Source organism: Ambystoma mexicanum, chromosome 10 (genome assembly GCF_040938575.1).
Source record: "Ambystoma mexicanum isolate Mex_15411 chromosome 10, UKY_AmexF1_1, whole genome shotgun sequence".
NCBI classification, from domain to species: Eukaryota; Metazoa; Chordata; class Amphibia; order Caudata; family Ambystomatidae; genus Ambystoma; species Ambystoma mexicanum.
In genome coordinates, this window is record NC_090932.1 from 295719834 (window position 1) to 295740285 (window position 20452).

Consider the following 20452-nt stretch of genomic DNA (forward strand, 5'->3'; position numbering starts at 1 on the left):
GTACTCTTGTTCAGAGGAGAATTTCCTAGTATTTCGGTGCTGGACTGCCCCAGGGCAGGACAAAGACTGATATGTTTGGGATATTTCTTCTCTGTGAAAGATAGTGAGCTAAAGACTCTGGGTAAGCCTCTCGTAACCAGGACTAACGTCTGGCAGAGGGACTCCCAGGACCCCCCTTGTTAATTGGCAGTGTTTCTCTCCTGGCCCCTGTGCAATTAGAATGCTTTCTTGCGCAATGACAGTGTACACGTGAGGGTCCCCATGGCAAGGTAGCTGTCCTTAACTGTATGTTGTCGTGCCCACGACGATTGGCAGAGAGGTGCCCTGGTGCACGAGAAGCTGTTTGTGGTACAGCAACTGGTCTTGGACGTGTGGCGTTGCATCGCGGTGCAGCTGTCCTTGTTTGCGTGATGTCGCGCTGCACGTGCCTCTGCGTGGCACAACAGCTGGCTTTGATTGTGTGAGGTCACAATGGAGATCAGCTGCCTCTGATTGGATATCAGCGTGATGCAACAGAGATTCCTTCCCGCACAGCAGCTGTCTTTCATTCTGTGTAAGGAGCAGACTCGTTTTCCATCCTGATTAATATCACACTCCAAATGAAATTCGCTTAGGGCGAGTGACCGCCTTCCATGCCTTGATTGTCAGAGGTGTGAGCACACCTGAATCACGAAGGCTGAATTCTCCTCGTTACATTAATCTTTACCGGCGCATAAACAGAAGCTGAATAGCCAGACTCCTGCTGTATCCTACGAACAGTGCCATGTTTGGCATTTAAACTAAAAGCCTGCCCAGCACCGCTCACCTGCTGTTTACTTTGATTTCGTGACGCAGCAATGCATGCCAGGCCCCTCGCGGCAGCTGTCCTCGTACGTGTGGTGTCACAGTGTAGGTGAGGCTCCCACAGTGGTTGTTGGCAATGATTAACGAGCAACACGTGTGTAAGTCCCAATGAAAGCATGACGCAGGAAATACCCTCCTACATTGCACCACACTGCCGCATGTAATGTCTAGTTAAGTATTTGTAAACAATGATGTCTGCATTGTTACCAACGAATTGTGTTACCATCGCAAGTAATCCGTGGGTAAACAAACGGCTTCAAAGCTTGTGTTGAAAAGGTAAATAACATCATAACTGCCCTGTGATAAGAATCCAGCCCCACGGTGGCAGAGTAGCAAGCGACAACAACAGCAAGAAAATGACCGGCAATGCCAAATGGCGTGCACATGGCCTGCATTGAGAAAAATATATCACAACTCAACTGCAATAAGCACATGTCTTCACAACTGCCCCTTACACCCGGGGTCTGCAACCAGCGGTTCCCCAGATGTTTTGGAGTGCGAATCCCGTGAACGCTGAACATTGACTATTGTGGCTAGGGCTGATGGGAGTCGTAGTCCAAAATATCTGGAAAGCTAAAGGCCCCACTCTCTCCTCAGACTTAGACAATATTGGTCTGTGCGTTTAGTCCAAAGCTATTCACACATTCTTCAGTCAATACATCACAGAGTGGTGCTATGAATTGGGTAGGGCAGTGGGTCTGAGTAGTTTCAGACTAGTACTCCCGCGATCCCCCACATTTCACAATGCTGGCTAGGGCTGATGAGAGCTGTAGTCCAAAACATCTAGAGAACCGAATGTTGCAGACCCCTGGGATGGGCCATGCCACAAGAAAAAGGGGCAAAGCAGCTTGGGCCAGTGTGGCGCGCCACCACCTCTGAAAACCCCCTCTGCTTCTGCATCTCCATTGGGCCCCAGGAATCCTTGGTGTCTTGCCGCTTGCTGCTGCCCACTTTCTACCAGGGCATAGCTATCCACGAGAAGATAAGCACTCACAGAAAACGAGTGGCATGTGGAAGTTTGAAAGTACACAGTCAATATATATCAGCAACCACTGTTCACCCCAAACCAGGTGAATGGGCATACCTTAACAGTTTCTATTGTACGTGACCTGTTTTCACCCCCCTTTTAATCCTGATTTTTCACAATAACAAACCACAGGATGAGGGGGAACTCAAAAGACTAATGACCTGGTCTGCAGCCTGTGGCTCTCCAGATGTGTTGGGCTATGGTTCCCATAATCCCTCACCATTGACTATGCTGGCTAGAGCTGATGGGAGTTACAGTGCAAAACATGCAGCGGCCCAAAGGTTGCAGACCCCAGGACTAGACCAACCTGTGCAACCATCACTGAAAAGTGAAAATGACATCAGTAACAACACTCTCCTGGTTGCACAGGGGGCTAAGCATAGCAACCAATCAAAGGAGTCCATAAAACCTCAAAGCACTCTTGGAAATTCTAATTCTTAATCAGAACTATTGACCTTCCACAACACTGCCCAACAGACAGTTTCAATAGGATGGCGAAGAAATAGAAAAAGAAGCTCCCTGTGATGTGCAGAAGAGAAGAAATATTCATATGACAAACTGCAACCCCCCACTTTCCCCCTTGACTGAAGAACGTCACCCCAAAGCAAAGCGCAGACAATAGCCCAGGCCTGTTTACATTCCCTGATGTGAGCGGCCAGTCTCAGGCTTCATTTGTTCCAATTCAAAGCTCTGAAGAATGTCACAATCCCCAAGAAGAGCACCAACAATATGACTTGTGTGCGGTTCACCTTTTGGAAGCTCTAGGACAGCTTCAGCAATCACACACTTGTGTTGGGACTCATTCGTGTGATACAGGTTGGAGTGTGGTGAATCTTCTAGCAGATAAGACCAAACAACTCAAGGCTACAGTGATGAAAATCATTGGAGGGCATGCACCAAAGAACACAATGTGTATGAAAAAGTGGCCATTCCTAGTCTCCCTCATGATATGCTTTCTATTTGAACCAAGCCGCACAGAAAATAATGTGATTTGTAGAATTCAGATTTAAGGTCCAATAAATGTTCTTTTATATCCTTACAATGTACTGCTTTTAGATCCTTCCTGAACACGGCCCACAACATGCCACAGAAACAAAGCGGTCGGCAGCCGAATCAACCTGGTACTGGAGAAAGACATTCCTGTGAAACCATCTGTCTTCCTGGTTGGAGATGATGAACCTCTCCAGAAAGTCTGGCTTTTCAGGGGTGCCTTAATGGCATAGACAATGCTTCTGTCAACTGGAAGTCTTCTACAGACTTGAATGTGGACAACTGGATCAATGTAGTCTTGACTGCGTCAAACCATTACCAAGTACAGTGCTCATCTCTTGAGTGCTCCAGCCTCGCACATGGGACATGGGAGCCACTAAGACTTGCGTCAAACCATTACCAAGTACAGTGCTCATAACTTGAGTGCTCCAGCCTCGCACATTGGAGCCACTAAGACATGCTTCTTGGGCAGAGTATTGTAATTGGTTATTTATAATGTGCTTAATACCCAGAAGTTTTCTAAGTGCGGACCAGGGGATCGAACCTGCTCTGCGTCGTCTTGCGTCCAAGGCGAGCACGTTGCCCCTGGGCTATCCTCCCTAGCATGACATTGCAATGGTTTGGTTGGGCCATCTTTAGGAATCTGAGAATGGGCTGAACGTGTGCGATTTGATGAATGCTTGTATTGTGAAACTGACCTGCTGACTTGGCAACTGAATTCCAAGTTGCTATAAACTAATAGTGTTCAAAATATATGCTGGAGTGTCTGCCTGGATTTTTTCTAGAAGGAACACTAGACCAGCCTTCTAACCAAACACATTGCAGGTCTGATAAGTAGGGTGACCAGATGCAAAAAGCAGGGGTAACCAAGCCATAAAGGGCTTGTCATAGTACACGTGATTTGTCAGCACGAGTTCCATGGAACAGGAAGAGTGCGGAACAGGGCATCCCTGCCCCCATACCCTTGCATTTGATGTCATAGAGCGACAAATGTCTATTACTCAAATGTTAGTCCCTGGAACTCCATGGAACCAATCATGTGCCGCAACATATCTGCAACCTGATTGGCCCATTTGCTTACTGGGGCGGGGGGGGGGTCAACAGAGGCTGGCCGTATTATGTAAACACATAGGGAGAATCGTATTTATTTATTTAATTAATCTGCATTTAACAATTATAGTTTTACATATAAAACACATAAAATCCCAAGGTATTCACAAGAAAATTCTAAAACACGCCATCTTCGGACATAAGTTAATACATCACTATAAAAACATCAATACACCATTTGATAATTCTTTTAAAATCTCTAAAATCATCCCATTAAATGTCATCATATCAAAGATTAAATTCATATCATTGCCGGCAATAAGTCTCAGCCATATTTCAAACATATTGCACTTATACATGTTATTATTATATTTCATAAAATATTTCCTTCGTATTCATCAAGGCTATCACATTCACATATTAAATGATATGCTGTTTCAAGCGTGTTTACTCCGCATAATCTACAATATCTAACGTCTTCATGGATTCCATTTTTAGCACCCAAAATTACAAGTACATTACAGATATTAAATTTAAACATCAAATACTAACAAATCGTTTTGCACTCTGGGTACACATACTGATAGCTTGGTTTACCTTCACTGGTAGCTAATTGATTAAGAAATAGACCACTGTTTACTTTTTGCCCCAGGTTTACTACCATCTGTTGATAATCTATTTCACAGATTAACCTTTTTAGTTTCTGCTCAGTCTGTGCAATCGAGAACAGCAACCAGCTGGCACTATCATTTTTTATCCACTTATCATAAACCTCTCTCCATCTATTTATGGTAGCAAAATCAGTTTTGTTTAGTGAACAACCATATTGTTCCATAAGCTTTACCACAAAGGTACCATTAGAAAGTCTAGTCAATTTCACATAAAGCATGGCCACCATCAGTTCAATAGGGAGAATCATAAACTGTCCTTTGGACACTGTGGTCAGGGCCGGTGCTACAATAAACGGAGTCTAGGCAGCTCCCTAGGGCACCACCAGCATTTAGAGCTGGGCAAGCCCTGCTGGGCTGTGGCCGACCCAAGCCCCACCTAGGTCTCTGGCTTGACCCTCCTCTTGGGTCAGTGCCTGCCCAAAGCAGGGGCCGGCCACGAGCCACACTGGGTGCCCGCCCACTCCTCTACTAAAAATGAAAAGGGACATGCTCCTGGTGTTGCGACAGCGCTCCCAGGATGTGTCTACCTGACTTAACTTCCGGTCATGGCTGCCTGATTTCCGGTCCCTCCCTAGCCACTCATTGATTGGGTAGGGCAAAACAGGAAGTCAGGCGGCTGGGACCATATGTCAGGCAGACTCGCTCCGGTAAGTGCTGCCTGCACACCACGAGTGTGTTTGTTGTTGTGCCGCCCCAGCAGGACCGGAACACTTCCTTGTGGTGAAAGAGCGGCTGCCAATTTAAAAAGGGTAAATGAGCCCCACTAGCTCCTTTTCTTGCCCCCTAGTACTGTTTAGCCTCCTTTGTTGCTCCGAACCCCTTTTCCCTCCCCAGTGCTGTTTTGCCCCGGTCCAATTTAGCCCCTTGTGTTGTCCCTCCCCCCCTTCAGCAGCCTACACTCCTGTGTTGCCCCTTTTTTGAACCCCAGTCCCATCTTGCATTTTTTGACAGTCCATATTGCCCCTTTTTAGACCCTCCCAGTCCTGTGTTGCCCCATTTTTAGCTGCCCCCCCGTCACATTTAGCTCCTTGTATTGCCCCAGTCATGTTTTGCCTGATTTTGGACACCTAGTCCCGTTTTTCTCCTTTTTTTACCCCTGTCCCATTTAGATCCTTAGGTTGCTCCTCTACCCATTTAGCTACCCCAGTCCAATTGTGCCCCGTTTAGACCCCCTAATCCCATTTAGCCCCTTCTGTTGCCCCTCAACCCCTTTAGCAGTCTGCAGTCTCATCTGCCCCTTTTTGTTCCCAGTCCCATGTATCCCCTGTTCTTCTGCCTTTTAGCCCCTTTTCTCACCCCAATTCCTTTTAGCCCATTTTCTTGCCCCTTTTGACTCCTTTAGCCCCCTTTTGTTGCCCCAAAACCTTAAGCCCCTTTTGCTGCTCCCAGTCCGTGTAGCCCCTTTTCTTACCTCCAGCCCCATTGGATTGCCCTCAACCCCGTTAGCCCCTTTTAATGCCGTTTTAGCACTTTTGTGTGCACCCCCAAAACCCCTGGAGCTCCTTTTCTTGCCACCCCAAGCCGCTGACACAGGTCCCTCCCCTGTTTCGTGCAGCCTGTTCCCTGTCTGGGCTCCTGTTTGGCCCTAAGAGCCAGGCCAGACCCCCAGGGTCGGCCCTTCCCATGGATTCCCTGGCTCTCCCAGGTCTACCAGTACAGGGCCACGAGAGGTGCAGTATTGCTCCGAAAACATAAAATCCTGTCTTTAGGCGGCGAGGTGGCCACGTCCTGACTGTGGCATCCGGGTTCGAACCAGGCAAAACATTCTGCCCATGCTACGTTTATTTATTTATTTATTGGACAAGTGTATGGCACCTATACACAAGTGTTTTCAGGCGCCACAAGACACGCGTGGTGCAGGGGGGGGAACTAGGGGGGGGGGTAGGAGGCATGGGATATAACACGAAACAAGAAAGCTATTCTTTTTTAATTATTATTATTTCTTTTTTGTTGAATGTGTACTTCCAGCTGATCAGACCTTTCAGGTATTTTGTTTCCTTGTACCATGCAGACAAACAAGCCATGGGCGGCACTTTAAAGGGAACCATATTAACAAATGAACAAATAAATAAAACACCGAGCACGAAGTGGGAGCAGAAACAGATGCAGACAGTCCCATCAATGTAAACACAGACAGAGGCTCATCACTCCGCGGACTCTGCCGGTAAACAGAACTTGAAGAAGAATGCGCCCTCTAAACCCCTCGAGTCCTCGCCACAAACGACTCCCGCCGCATCTGCCTCTGATCCGCGGACTTCTCGTCCCCAGATTCACCCCTGCGCCCCGTGAGGCCTGACCTGCCTGGTGTCTCTCAGCGATGGGGAACTAGGAAAAGACGTCACTGTACCCTTTCTGCGTCCATTGACGAAGAAAGGGTAAAGTGCCACCACGGTACCCTGTGCTTGTGTTATCTAAGGGTAGCTTGGAAGATAATGTAAAGATTCCCTCCCTGACAGCAGCGTCCGTAAACCCAGTGTACTAGCACACGGGGGCTGGTTGCCTTATACAAGTGGAGCTCTGCAGATAATGCAACGGTTCCCATCCCCGACCGTAGCATTGCCGCAAGAACTGTGGCACCCAGGCAGGGCTGGACTGGGAACTAAAAGAGGCCCTGGAAATAATTACTGGGGACCAAAAGAGGTCCTGGAAATAAAGCTCAAAGTGGCCCCATATGACACATTTTCAGCAAGCCCAATGCTTTTCCTATGGGAACATTTGGAAATACCACAGAAAAGAGGCCCAGGGTGCAGAGGATCACCGGGAAATCTCCAGAGTTCCCTATAGGCCAGTCCACCCCTGCCCCACGGACGTGATGGTGGGTTCTCTCGCTCACAGTAGCATTGCCGCAAGAACTGTGGCACCCAGGGACGTGATGGTGGGTTCTCTCGCTCACAGTAGCATTGCCGCAAGAACTGTGGCACCCAGGGACGTGATGGTGGGTTCTCTCGCTCACAGTAGCATTGCCGCAAGAACTGTGGCACCCAGGGACGTGAGGGTGGGTCCTCCCGCTCACAGTAGCATTGGCCAAGAACGTGGGTTCTCTCGCTCACAGTAGCATTGCCGCAAGAACCGTGGCACCCAGGGACGTGATGGTGGGTCCTCTCGCTCACAGTAGCATTGCCGCAAGAACTGTGGCACCCAGGGACGTGAGGGTGGGTCCTCTCGCTCACAGCAGCATTGCACAAGAACTGTGGCACCCAGGGACGTGAGGGTGGGACCTCTCGCTCACAGTAGCATTGCCTCAATAACCGTGGTACCCAGGGACGTGAGGGTGGGTCCTCTCGCTCACAGTAGCATTGCCTCAATAACCGTGGTACCCAGGGACGTGAGGGTGGGTCCTCTCGCTCACAGCAGCATTGCCGCAAGAACTGTGGCACCCAGGGACGTGAGGGTGGGTCCTCTCGCTCACAGTAGCATTGCCTCAATAACCGTGGTACCCAGGGACGTGAGGGTGGGTCCTCTCGCTCACAGCAGCATTGCCGCAAGAACTGTGGCACCCAGGGACGTGAGGGTGGGTCCTCTCGCTCACAGTAGCATTGCCGCAAGAACTGTGCACCCAGAGACGTGATGGTGGGTCCTCTCGCTCACAGTAGCATTGCCGCAAGAACCGTGCACCCAGAGACGTGATGGTGGGTCCTCTCACTCACAGTAGCATTGCCGCAAGCGCTGTGCACCCAGGGACGTGATGGTGGGTCCTCTCGCTCACAGTAGCAATGCCTCAAGAACTATCGTACCCAGGGACGTGATGGTGGGTCCTCTCGCTCACAGTAGCATTGCCTCAAGAACCGTGCACCCAGGGACGTGATGGTGTGTCCTCTCGCTCACAGTAGCATTGTTGTAAGAACTTTGCACCCAGGGACGAACTGTGCACCTAGGGACGTGAGGGTGGGTCCTCTCGCTCACAGTAGCATTGCTGCTAGAACTGTGGCACCCAGGAACTTGATGGTTGTGCTATGCAAAGGTCCTCTCGGTCACAGTAGCATTGCCTCAAGAACCGTGGCACCCAGGGATGTGATCGTGGGTCCTCTCGCTCACAGTAGCATTGCTGCAAGAACCGTGGCACCCAGGGACGTGATGGTGGGTTCTCTCCCTCACAGTAGCATTGCCTCAAGAACCGTGGCACCCAGGGACGTGATGGTGGGTCCTCTCGCTCACAGTAGCATTGCCTCAAGAACCATGGCACCCAGGGACGTGATGGTTGTGTTATGCAAATGTCCGCTCTCTCACTGTGGAATTGCTACTAGAACTGTGGCACCCAGGGACGTGATTGTGGGTCCTCTCGCTCACAGTAGCATTGTCGCAAGAACTGTGGCACCCATGGTTGTGTTATGCAAAGGTCCAGTCACTCACAGTAGCATTGCTCCAAGAACTGTGGCACCCAGGGACATGATGGTTGTGTTATCCAAGCCCAGTAGATAGCGTCAAAGAAAGGTTCACCTCACTTACAGCTGCGCAGCTGTCCCAACTGTACTACCAGGAGACTTGTGGCTGAATTATCCAAGGTTAGGCCTATAAGTAGAGAAATCGCTCCCTGCCCTGAGGCGTGAAGACAGCGTTTATCTGTCAGAACCTCCTCCACCGTCCTACGGGGCCTGCATCCTAGCCACAAATTGCCCATTGTCATTCTTGGCTTCTAAAACCCTCCTACTATTCCGAACTAGGCCTTATATTTACTAGAGGTTAGTCTGCTAGTAACCCAAGTGTGAACTGCCCTTGTAGTAGTGGCGCTATATCCAGGGCTTTAAATTTGTTTGTGGGTACTCTCTTTCCGGACGAGTTGTGATTCAAGCTGGTTGGTCAACTTCCTGTACAAGGAGTCTGTGCCACCAGATATGTGGAGCTTAGCCACCAGGTACGCCAGTGTGCTACTCGTGACTACTTGTGGCTGCTTTGATATGATAGGTTATTTATAATGCGCTTAATACCCAGAGGTTTCTAAGCTGTAGATGACAAGTCTCAAATAGTGCCCTTGAGCCGGAGCCCTTTGTAGCTCCCCAGCTGACTTCTCTGACCAGATTTCTTTCATCACAGTATCAGTTCAAGACATTCAGCGCTAGTTTGATTTCAAACAGCTGAGGGAAATTATAGGAGACTGCATTGTTTGATTTTTGCAACACATTGGGCCTCATCAGGAGTTTGACGGTTACCCTTAAATGAGGCGGTAACGCTATTATCGCTGCATTTAAGGGTCCGCCAGATCATGGCCTTGGCGGATTTCCCCCCAGCTCTGAGCTGGGGGGAAATCTGCAGCAAAATTGATGATTTCCGGCGCCATTACCGCCGGCGGGAAATCCGCCAGCGGTAATAGCGAGAATTTTCCCCATTGGGCGCAATGGGGAATGAGGAATTCCCGAATGGGCCCAATGAGGAATGGCCACTAACCGCTCCGCCAAACCTGTGATCCGGCGCTAATAGCGCCAGGGGTTTGGCGGTAGGTCTAATAGCGCTGGCGGTAATACAGCTGGCGTTACCGCCCAACTCGTGATGAGGCCCATTGTATTCAAGTATTGTCATTACAATTATTTCAATAAGTCGTAAGAATCATGGATTTCTTTCAAAAGAACTGTAGGGCTGTATGATAGGCTGACGTATTTTGATTGGATGTACTCTTTTATATTTCAGTATATTCATTTTGGGAAATATTTGCACAGCACATTAGTTAAATGTAATTTATTTTTTAGGAATTTTTATTTTATTTTATTGTTTAAAGTGTGGACCTAGCTTGAGAGCATCAGGGAGCTGTACAGTGTTGGTAGCAAGCATTTTGGCTGGCATCTTTTAAGAGTAGTGCAGTACTGTGAGTTGAGGTCTGTGCAGCGGTATTTGTATCCATTGGAATTAGTGCCTGGTCAGGTGTTTTTGAAAAAGCCATGTTTTGAGAGATTTGCAAAAATTGAGAATTGGGGGAGCATTCCAAGCAGACAGCGCGATCGAGTTGCAGAGTGTGAGTGTGTGACAAGAGAAGGATTGTTACGTCTCCTCTCTTTGCGGACGAGTTGTGATTCACACAGGTTGATCGATTTGCTGTCTGAGGACCATCCGCCACCAGATATGTAGAGCTCAGCTGCCAGGTACGCTGGTGTGCTACTGGTGACTGATTTGTAGATGAAACATGCAGTCGTCCTGGCCTGCCTGAGGAAGCCAATGTAGTTTGCATAGGGCAGGGGTGATTCAGTCAAATTTATATGCACCCGTAATAAGATGTGGTGCAGCGTGGTGGACTGCTTTTAGGGGATCCAAGTGAGCATCTAGGAGTCCCGTCCTCAGGGCATTTCCCCCATTGATGTGGGAGACCACAAGGGCCTAAACCATGGCCTGGAAATCATGCAGAGGGATGAAGAGTTTGATTGTGCAAGTGGTCGAAGTGAGCGGGAACGGTCGGGAGTGCAGTTCCACCACTTTGATTTTTTACTGTTAACAGCTACACTACTTTTTGCAACCATGTTCATCATTCCGGAATAGTCCTTTATGAAGTTAAAGCACACTTCTCCACTTTACCACCGGATATCAGTAACTGCTAAACTGAAATATGTATCTCAACTCAATTGGCTATTAGCCAGCATGACTGCAACCCTTGAAAAATGTGTTTCACATTGCTCTTTTCCTTCCTACTCTGTGCCCTCCCTGGGTCACAGTTCCACTACTTTTTCAGGTACACTTCTATCACTGGCAAAGGGTGAAGATTTGGAGCCAGGCTGGTTGTGCCTTCTTGGCTATGTGTTTCGTGCAGGACATCTGTCAGTACCTCCTCCACCATCCTATGGGGCCTGCAGCCTAGCCTCAAATTGCCCATTGTCATTCTTGGCTTCTAAAAACCCCTACCATTCCAAACCATCTTATGCTTTTATGCTGTTATGCATAGGACAAGGTGCTATATTGTCTAGAGGTTAGTCTGCTAGTAACCCAAGTGTGTACTACCCCTGTAGCAGTGGTGCTATATCCATGACCATGGGCCTCATTACGAGTCAGGCGGAATGGGTTAACGGGTGCCGCTAATGGATGTGGACCCTTTAAACCCATTCCGCCTGATTACGAGGTCCCCTCGTGGGACCTGGTCAGGACGCCTGGTAAAACCAGGCATCGTTACCGGGTCCTGCATTGTTAAGAGGGAGCTAAAAACGGGCCGGTTGTAATTGGCCCGTTGTTAGCTCCCTCTCCCATTCCCATTGAGCCCTATGGGGGCTCAAATGGGAATGGGGAAGGTCTGGGCCCGGGTTCCCAGTAGGAGGAATTACCGGGCCCCCCAAACTCGGAATGGCCCGGTAATTCCCCATTCAGGGAACCTGGACCTGGTTTTGGAGGCAGCTATGCCGCTACTGCCAAAGCCGTAATGAGGCCCCATGGCTTTGTTTGTTCTGCGGGTCCTCTCTTTGCAGACAGGTTGTGATGCAAGCTGGGTGGTCAATTTGCTGCGCGAGGAGCGTGTGCCACAGGGTATGCAGAGCTTAGCCACCAGGTGTGCTAATGTGCTAAGCGTGACTGCTTTGTAGATGATACATGCCTGGTCGGAAGAGGAAGCAAATGTAGTTTGCATAGGACAGGGGTGAGTCGGTCAAATTTCGGTGAACCTGTAATAAGATGTGGTGGACTGCTTTAAGGGGAGCCAAGTGGGCGCCCAGGAGCTCCATCAGAGGACATTTCCCCCACTGATGTGTGAGACCACAGGGGGGCTGCACTCTCTTTTGCGGCTTATTTTTTTTTTTAGCACCACGGGTTATCGTTTCGGTAGCCCGGGGAGTTTATGGCCTTAATCCCCGCCCCTTCCAAGTGCTGGAACGGGAGGGAGGGGGGCAGCCCGGAGCCCGTGTTCATGGTCCATTACCCCCGCGACCCCCCCTGTGTTCCAGCCCTTAGAAGGGGGTGGGGCTTAACGCCACATTAAATGCAGTGCAATAGGGGAGAAAGAGCCGGGGCTCCAGAACCTTCCAGACACCGGAAACAATGCCCTGGGAACAGACATATATCATCTCGAGGAGCGACTGTAAAGTATGTGATGTAAGTCCACACCAGTAAGACATCCAAGAACAGCCCCAACTCCCACTGAGCTCTGGAATGTTAAACTGATAAAAGTGAACTCTCTGATGGTAACCATGACGACAGAGAGCAAATACGAAACGCCCTGTGTTGTATATCCACTGCCGCACTAATAAGCGCTGCGAAGACGGCGTTACCAGATATGCAGCGCTACACAAACCAGAAAACTGCGTAGCAGTTCCCCTCGCACAGGCAAGCCGAAACATGCGGGCCCCTTGTGACTGGCATGCGTATGATCGTCATCACTCACACATGTAAAACAAGGCTGTTCACAGATATTCCGTTAATGGAGGGCTCGACACAGCCGGTCCCCGAGTCCTAACCCATTTAACATCATGGCTTTCGTTGGTTTCTGGGTTTCACCGGTGAATGGAATGGCAGGAAGGAGGGGTTATGTTTACCAAAAGTGTGACACGCTTGCAGTGAGAATGCTGGCGTGGTCACTGTGGCGAGACGCTTGCTGTGGGGAGGGGTTGCGAGAGATGGGCACGGAGAGACCTTGTGAGGTGGGCAATGAGGCACGGGGGAGGCTGTGTGACAAATGGTGTGGCGAGTCAGTGAAACACGTGGTCAGGTGGGCGGGAAGGTCAGGTGAGGGGACAGTGCCACTCCTGACCTGGGCAGCAGTGAGACACTTGGTGAGGTGGCCAGTGAGAGGTGGGCAGTGAGACGCCTGGTCTGGGGTCTGCCCATTTAAGACACTGATGTACGAGGCATGGTGAGGCTGAGGCAGTGTCTCTCTGGTGTGGCGAGGCAGTGAGGCGCCTGGCGTGAGGAGGCAGAGAGAGAGATGCCTAGGGGGGCGGGCCAGGAATGAACCTTGTGTGGTGAGGCAGTGAGGCCGCTGGCGAGGGGCCCGGGGGCATCTATGTTGGGGGCAGCCTGCAGTCTGAGATGGGGAAGCACCGCCCGAGGAGGGCGGCAAGACGCGTGCCCAGGTGGGCGCGCTGTTATGAGACTCTGATGCACCTGGAGAGTGGGTAGTGAGGTCACATATTGTCGGAGCGGCGCGGCCTCTCAGTGCGCGTGCCGCCGCACCCCAGGGGGCACTCACCTGCCGCGGGCACCTCGGGAACCAGCTTGAGCGGCCCGATCTGGCGGATCTGGAAGGCAGTCCTGACTTCATGGCAGCTCGGAGACTTGGCCCCGTCCACTCGGGGCAGCAGCAGCACCAGCAGCAGTGGGGCCCCAGATGCCAACAGCAGCCAGAGTGGGCACCGGAGCCCTGGCAGCAGGCAATGAGGCGGGCACCGGGGCCTGGGCATCATATCCAGCGGGTACGGGGGCTGTGCTGGGTACGGGGGTCAGGGGTAGCGTGGGAATTCCCGGGAAAGGGGCCGAGCAGGAGGGTCACACGACTGCCTCGGGGTAAAAGTGAGATGGGGGGTGTGTGTGAGTGCGTGTGTGGGGGGGGGGGGGGTTCTTACAATTGGAATCGAGTTGGTAGGACCAGGAGGACCCCTGGTTCACTGATGAGAGGAGGGGGTAAGGGGTGCTCTTGGGATGAGGCCAGAATAGGACGGGGAACTTTAGGGGCGTGGGAGAACCAGATTGGTGGGCATGAGGCCGGGGGCAAGGGGGGCGTGAATTACCCTCGGGGCAGGGAAGGGGCACGGGGAAGTCTTGGGAAAGGGGGCAAGAGGGAATGGGCAACCCCGGGTACAGGGAGCCCTACCGCGAGTGGGGGGTTTGCAAGGGGCGCGGGGTCTTTGCGGAGAGCAAAGGGGAGACGGGTAACGAGAGAAGTGCGGGTGGGGGGCAGAAGGACGACAGGACGAGGGGGGATTAACAGCACAGAAAGGCAGAGGGAGGTCCGTCCAGTGGAGGAAGAAGACAAGATTAGTTGCAGGAAGAATAGCGGGCCCAGCGCCGAAGAAAGTGCAGATCCAGTGCCGAAGAAAGTGCAGATCCAGCGCCGACGAAAGTGCAGATGCAGTGTCGGGAGAAAATGAGATCCAGCGAAAAGCTCAGCTCCAGACAATAATCCACTCGCAAGAGGCACCAAGTGCGTCGCAGAGAGACAACTTCTCAGCAGCGCTGCCGGCACCGGGCGTGGGATCCGGACCCCCTCCCCCAGCCTCCCTCCAGCCCCTCCTCAGGGCAGCGCCTGTCCTGTGCGGCGCCCCTTGCCTTGCCTGTGCCCGCTCCTCCTCAAAGCCCAGCGCTTCTCTCAGCGCCCCCGCTGCGCGCTCTGTGCCCTCATTCAACACTCTCTGCTTGCCCAGCTGCTCGCCCTCGGACCGCTGTTTCTCGCAGCACCCGGGCCACTGTCTAAGTACACCGCCCCCATCCTCACCCGTTCTCTCCTCGCCACCCTTGCGCGGCACCCTGCACTTATTCCACCTCAGACGCCGGATTCATCAGCACCCCTGATCCTCTTAAAACTCCCAGCCGGTGCCCTGCTCCACACTGCTCCTCTCCCACCAACACCTGTTCCTGTACCCAGCTCCCCCAGAAACACCGCCTGTGTGTGCCCTGCTCCAACACGTGTTCCTGTACCAGCACCACTGCCTGTAACCAGCTCCCCCAGAAACACCGCTTGCATGTGCCCTGCTCCAACACGTGTTCCTGTACGAGCACCCCTGCCTTTACCCAGCTCCCCCAGATACACCCATTGCATGTGCTCTGCTCCAACACGTGTTCCTGTACCAGCACCCTTGCCTGTACCCAGCTCCCCCAGAGACACCCCTTGCATGTGCCCTGCTCTAACGCCTGTTGCTGTACCAGCATACCTGACTGTACCCAGCTCCCCCAGAAACACCCCTTGCATGTGCCCTGCTCCAACACGTGTTTCTGTACCAGCACCCCTGCCTGTACCCAGCTCCCTCAGAAACACCCCTTGCATGTGGCCTGCTCCAACACGTGTTCCTGTACCAGCATCCCTGCCTGTATCCAGCTCCCCCAGAGACACCCCTTGCATATGCCCTGCTCCAACACCTGTTCCTGTACCAGCACCCCTGCCTGTACCCAGATTCCCCAGAAAGACCCCTTGGATGTGCCCTGCTCCAACACGTATTCCTGTACCAGCACCCCTGCCTGTACCCAGCTCCCCCAGAAACACCCCTTGCATGTGCCCTGCTCCAACACTTGTTCCGGTACCAGCACCCCTGCCTGTACCACTTGCATGTGCCCTGCTCCAACACGTGTTCCTGTACCAGCACCTCTGCCTGTACCCAGCTCCCCAAGAAAGACCCCTTGCATGTGCCCTGCTCCAACATCTGTTCCTGTACCAGCACCCCTGCCTGTACCCAGCTCCCACAGAAACACCCCTTGCATGTGCCCTGCTCCAACACGTGTTCCTGTACCAGCACCCCTGCCTGTACCCAGCTCCCCCAGAAACACCCGTTGCATGTGCCCTACTCCAACACGTGTTCCTGTACCAGCACCCCTGCCTGTACCCAGCTCCCCAAGAAACACCCCTTGCATGTGCCCTGCTCCAACACCTGTTCCTGTACCAGCACTCCTGCCTGTACCCAGATCCCACAGAAACACCCCTTGCATGTGCCCTGCTCCAACACCTGTTCCTGAACCAGCACCCCTGCCTGTACCCAGCTCCCCCAGAAACACCCCTTGCATGTGCCCTGCTCCAACACCTGTTCCTGCACCAGCACCCCTGCCTGTATCCAGCTCCCCCAGAAACACCACTTGCATGTGCCCTGCTCCAACACGTGTTCCTCTACCAGCACCCCTGCCTGTACCCAGCTCCCCCAGAGACACCCCTTGCATGCGCACTGCTCCAACACGTGTTCCTGTACCAGCACCCCTGCCTGTACCCAGCTCCCCCAGAGACAACCTTGCATGTGCCCTGCTCTAAAACCTATTCCTGTACCAGCACGCTGCCTGTATCCAGCTCCCTGCCTGTATCCAGCTCCCCCAGAAACACCCCTTGCATGTGCCCTGCTCCAACACGTGTTCCTGTACCAGCACCCCTGCCTGTATCCAGCTCCCTCAGAGACACCCCTTGCATGTGCCCTGCTCTAACACCTGTTCCTGTACCAGCACCCCTGCCTGACCCAGCTCCCCAAGAAAGACTCCTTGCATGTGCCCTGCTCCAACGTGTGTTCCTGTACCAGCACCCCTGCCTGTACCCAGCTCCCCCAGAAACACCCCTTGCATGTGCCCTGCTCTAACACCTGTTCCTGTACCAGCACCCCTGCCTGTACCCAGCACCCCCAGAAACATCCCTTGCATGTGCCCTGCTCCAACACGTGTTCCTGTACCAGCACCCCTGCCTTTACCCAGCTCCCCCAGATACACCCCTTGCATGTGCCCTGCTCCAACACGTGTTCCTGTACCAGCACCCCTGCCTGTACCCAGCTCCCCCAGAAACACCCCTTGCATGTGCCCTGCTCCAACACATGTTCCTGTACCAGCACCCCTGCCTGTACCCAGCTCCCCCAGAAACACCCCTTGCATGTGCCCTGCTCCAACACGTGTTCCTGTACCAGCACCCCTGCCTGTACCCAGCTCCCCCAGAAACACCCCTTGCATGTGCCCTGCTCCAACACGTGTTCCTGTACCAGCACCCCTGCCTGACCCAGCTCCCCAAGAAAGACCCGTTGCATGTGCCCTGCTCCAACACCTGTTCCTGTACCAGCACCCCTGCCTGTACTCAGCTCCCCCAGAAACACCCCTTGCATGTGCCCTGCTCCAAAACGTGTTCCTGTACCAGCACCCCTGCTTGTACCCAGCTCCCCCAGAAACACCCCTTGCATGTGCCCATGTGCCCTGCTCCAACACCTGTTCCTGTGCCAGCACCCCTGCCTGTACCCAGCTCCCCCAGAAACACCCCTTGCATGTGCCCTGCTCCAATACGCGTTCCTGTACCAGCACCCCTGCCTGTACCCAGTTCCCCAAGAAAGACCCCTTGCATGTGCCCTGCTCCAACACATGTTACTGTACCAGCACCCCGCCTGTACCCAGCTCCCCCAGAAACACCCCTTGCATGTGCCCTGCTCCAAAACCTGTTCCTGTACCAGCACCCCTGCCTGTACCCAGCTCCCCCAGAAACACCCCTTGCATGTGCCCTGCTCCAACACGTGTTCCTGTACCAGCACCCCTGCCTGAACCAGCTCCCCCAGAAAGACCCCTTGCATGTGCCCTCCTCCAACACCTGTTCCTGTACCAGCACTCCTGCCTGTACCCAGCTCCCCCAGAAAACCCCTTGCATGTGCCCTGCTCCAACAGGTGTTCCTGTACCAACACCCCTGCCTGTACCCAGCTCCCCCAGAAACACCCCTTGCATGTGCCCTGCTCCAACACGTGTTCCTGTACCAGCACCCCTGCCTGTACCCAGATTCCCCAGAAAGACCCCTTGCATGTGCCCTGCTCCAACACGTGTTCCTGTACCAGCACCCCTGCCTTTACCCAGCTCCCCCAGATACACCCCTTGCATGTGCCCTGCTCCAACACCTGTTCCTGTACCAGCACCCCTGCCTGTACCCAGCTCCCCCAGAGACACCCCTTGCATGTGCCCTGCTCTAACACCTGTTCCTGTACCAGCACCCCTGCCTGTACCCAGCTCCCCCAGAAACACCCCTTGCATGTGCCCTGCTCCAACACGTGTTTCTGTACCAGCACCCCTGCCTGTATCCAGCTCCCCCAGAAACACCCCTTGCATGTGCCCTGCTCCAACACGTGTTCCTGTACCAGCACCCCTGCCTGTATCCAGCTCCCCCAGAAACACCCCTTGCATGTGCCCTGCTCCAACACGTGTTCCTGTACCATCACCCCTGCCTGTATCCAGCTCCCCCAGAAATACCCCTTGCATGTGCCCTGCTCCAACACGTGTTCCTGTACCAGCACCCCTGCCTGTATCCAGCTCCCCCAGAGACACCCCTTGCATGTGCCCTGCTCCAACACCTGTTCCTGTACCAGCACCCCTGCCTGTACCCAGCTACCCAGAAACACCCCTTGCATGTGCCCTGCTCCAACACGTGTTCCTGTACCAGCACCCCTGCCTCTACCCAGCTCCCCAAGAAACACCCCTTGAATGTGCCCTGCTCCAACACGTGTTCCTGTACCAGCACTCCTGCCTGTACCCAGCTCCCCCAGAAACACCCCTTGCATGTGCCCTGCTCCAACACCTGTTCCTGCACCAGCACCCCTGCCTGTACCCAGCTCCCCCAGAAACACCCCTTGCATGTGCCCTGCTCCAACACCTGTTCCTGCACCAACACCCTGCCTGTATCTAGCTGCCCCAGAAACACCCCTTGCATGTTCCCTGCTCCAACACGTGTTCCTGCACCAGCACCCCTGCCTGTACCCAGCTCCCCCAGAAACACCCCTTGCATGTGGCTTGCTCCAACACGTGTTCCTGCACCAGCACCCCTGCCTGTACCCAGCTCCCCCAGAAACACCCCTTGCATGTGCCCTGCTCCGACACGTGTTCCTGTACCAGCACCCCTGCCTGGACCCAGCTCCCCCAGAAACACCCCTTGCATGTGCCCTGCTCCAACACGTGTTCCTGTACCAGCACCCCTGCCTTTACCCACCTCCCCCACATACACCCCTTGCATGTGCCCTGCTCCAACACGTGTTCCTGTACCAGCACCCCTGCCTGTACCCAGCTCCCCAGGAGACACCCCTTGCATGTGCCCTGCTCTAACACCTGTTCCTGTACCAGCACCCCTGCCTGTACCCAGCTCCCCCAGAGACACCCCTTGCATGTGCCCTGCTCCAACACGTGTTCCTGTACCAGCACCCCTGCCTGTACCCAGCTCCCCCAGAAACACCACTTGCATGTGCCTTGCTCCAACACCTGTTCCTGTACCAGCACCCCTGCCTGACCCAGCTCCCCAAGAAAGACCACTTGCATGTGCCCTGCTCCAACACCTGTTCCTGTACCAGCACCCCTGCCTGACCCAGCTCCCCAAGAAAGACCCCTTGCATGTGCCCTGCTCCAACACCTGTTCCTCTACCAGCACCCCTGCCGGTACCCAGCTCCCCCAGAAACACCCCTTGCATGTGCCCTGCTCCAACACGTGTTCCTCTACCAGCACCCCTGCCTCTACCCAGCTCCCCCAGAAACACCCCTTGCATGTGCCCTGCTCCAACACGTGTTCCTGTACCAGCACCCCTGCCTGTACCCAGCTCCCCAAGAAAGACCCCTTGCATGTGCCCTGCTCCAACACCTGTTCCTGTACCAGCACCCCTGCCTGTACCCAGCTCCCCCAGAAACACCCCTTGCATGTGCCCTGCTCCAACACCTGTTCCTGTACCAGCACCCCTGCCTGTACCCAGCTCCCACAGAAACACCCCTTGCATGTGCCCTGCTCCAACACGTGTTCCTGTACCAGCACCCCTGCCTGACCCAGCTCCCCCAGAAAGACCCCTTGCATGTGCCCTGCTCCAACACCTGTTCCTGTACCAGATCCCCTGCCTGTACCCAGCTCCCCCAGAAACACCCCTTGAATGTGCCCTGCTCCAACACGTGTTCCTGTACCAGCACCCCTGCCTGGACCCTGCTCCCCCGGAAAAACCTCATGCATGTGCCCTGCTCCAACACGTGTTCCTGTACCAGCACCCCTGCCTGGCCCCAGCTCCCCTAGAAACACCCCTTGTATGTGCCCTGCTCCAACACGTGTTCCTGTACCAGCACCCCTGCCTGTACCCAGCTCCCCCAGAGACACCCCTTGCATGTGCCCTGCTCTAACACCTGTTCCTGTACCAGCACCCCTGCCTGTACCCAGCTCCCCTAGAAACATCCCTTGCATGTGCCCTGCTCTAACACCTGTTCCTGCACCAGCACCCCTGTCTGTACCCAGCTCCCCCAGAAACATCCCTTGCATGTGCCCTGCTCTAACACCTGTTCCTGTACCAGCACCCCTGCCTGTAC

At 53.6% G+C, this 20452-nt stretch overlaps 1 protein-coding gene across 2 annotated transcripts in view; it reads right to left on the minus strand.

Annotated features, from left to right (window-relative positions):
- LOC138491371 (glypican-5-like) overlaps positions 1–14696 on the minus strand; it is a 1558016-nt gene extending 1543320 nt beyond the window's left edge. For both annotated transcript variants that reach the window (XM_069617865.1, XM_069617864.1), the window contains exon 1: positions 13670–14696. In XM_069617865.1, coding sequence (XP_069473966.1) covers positions 13670–13883 — 214 coding nt within the window. In that variant the 5' untranslated portion in view covers positions 13884–14696. The remainder of the gene's footprint in view (positions 1–13669) is intronic.
- Positions 14697–20452: the final 5756 nt, after the last annotated feature.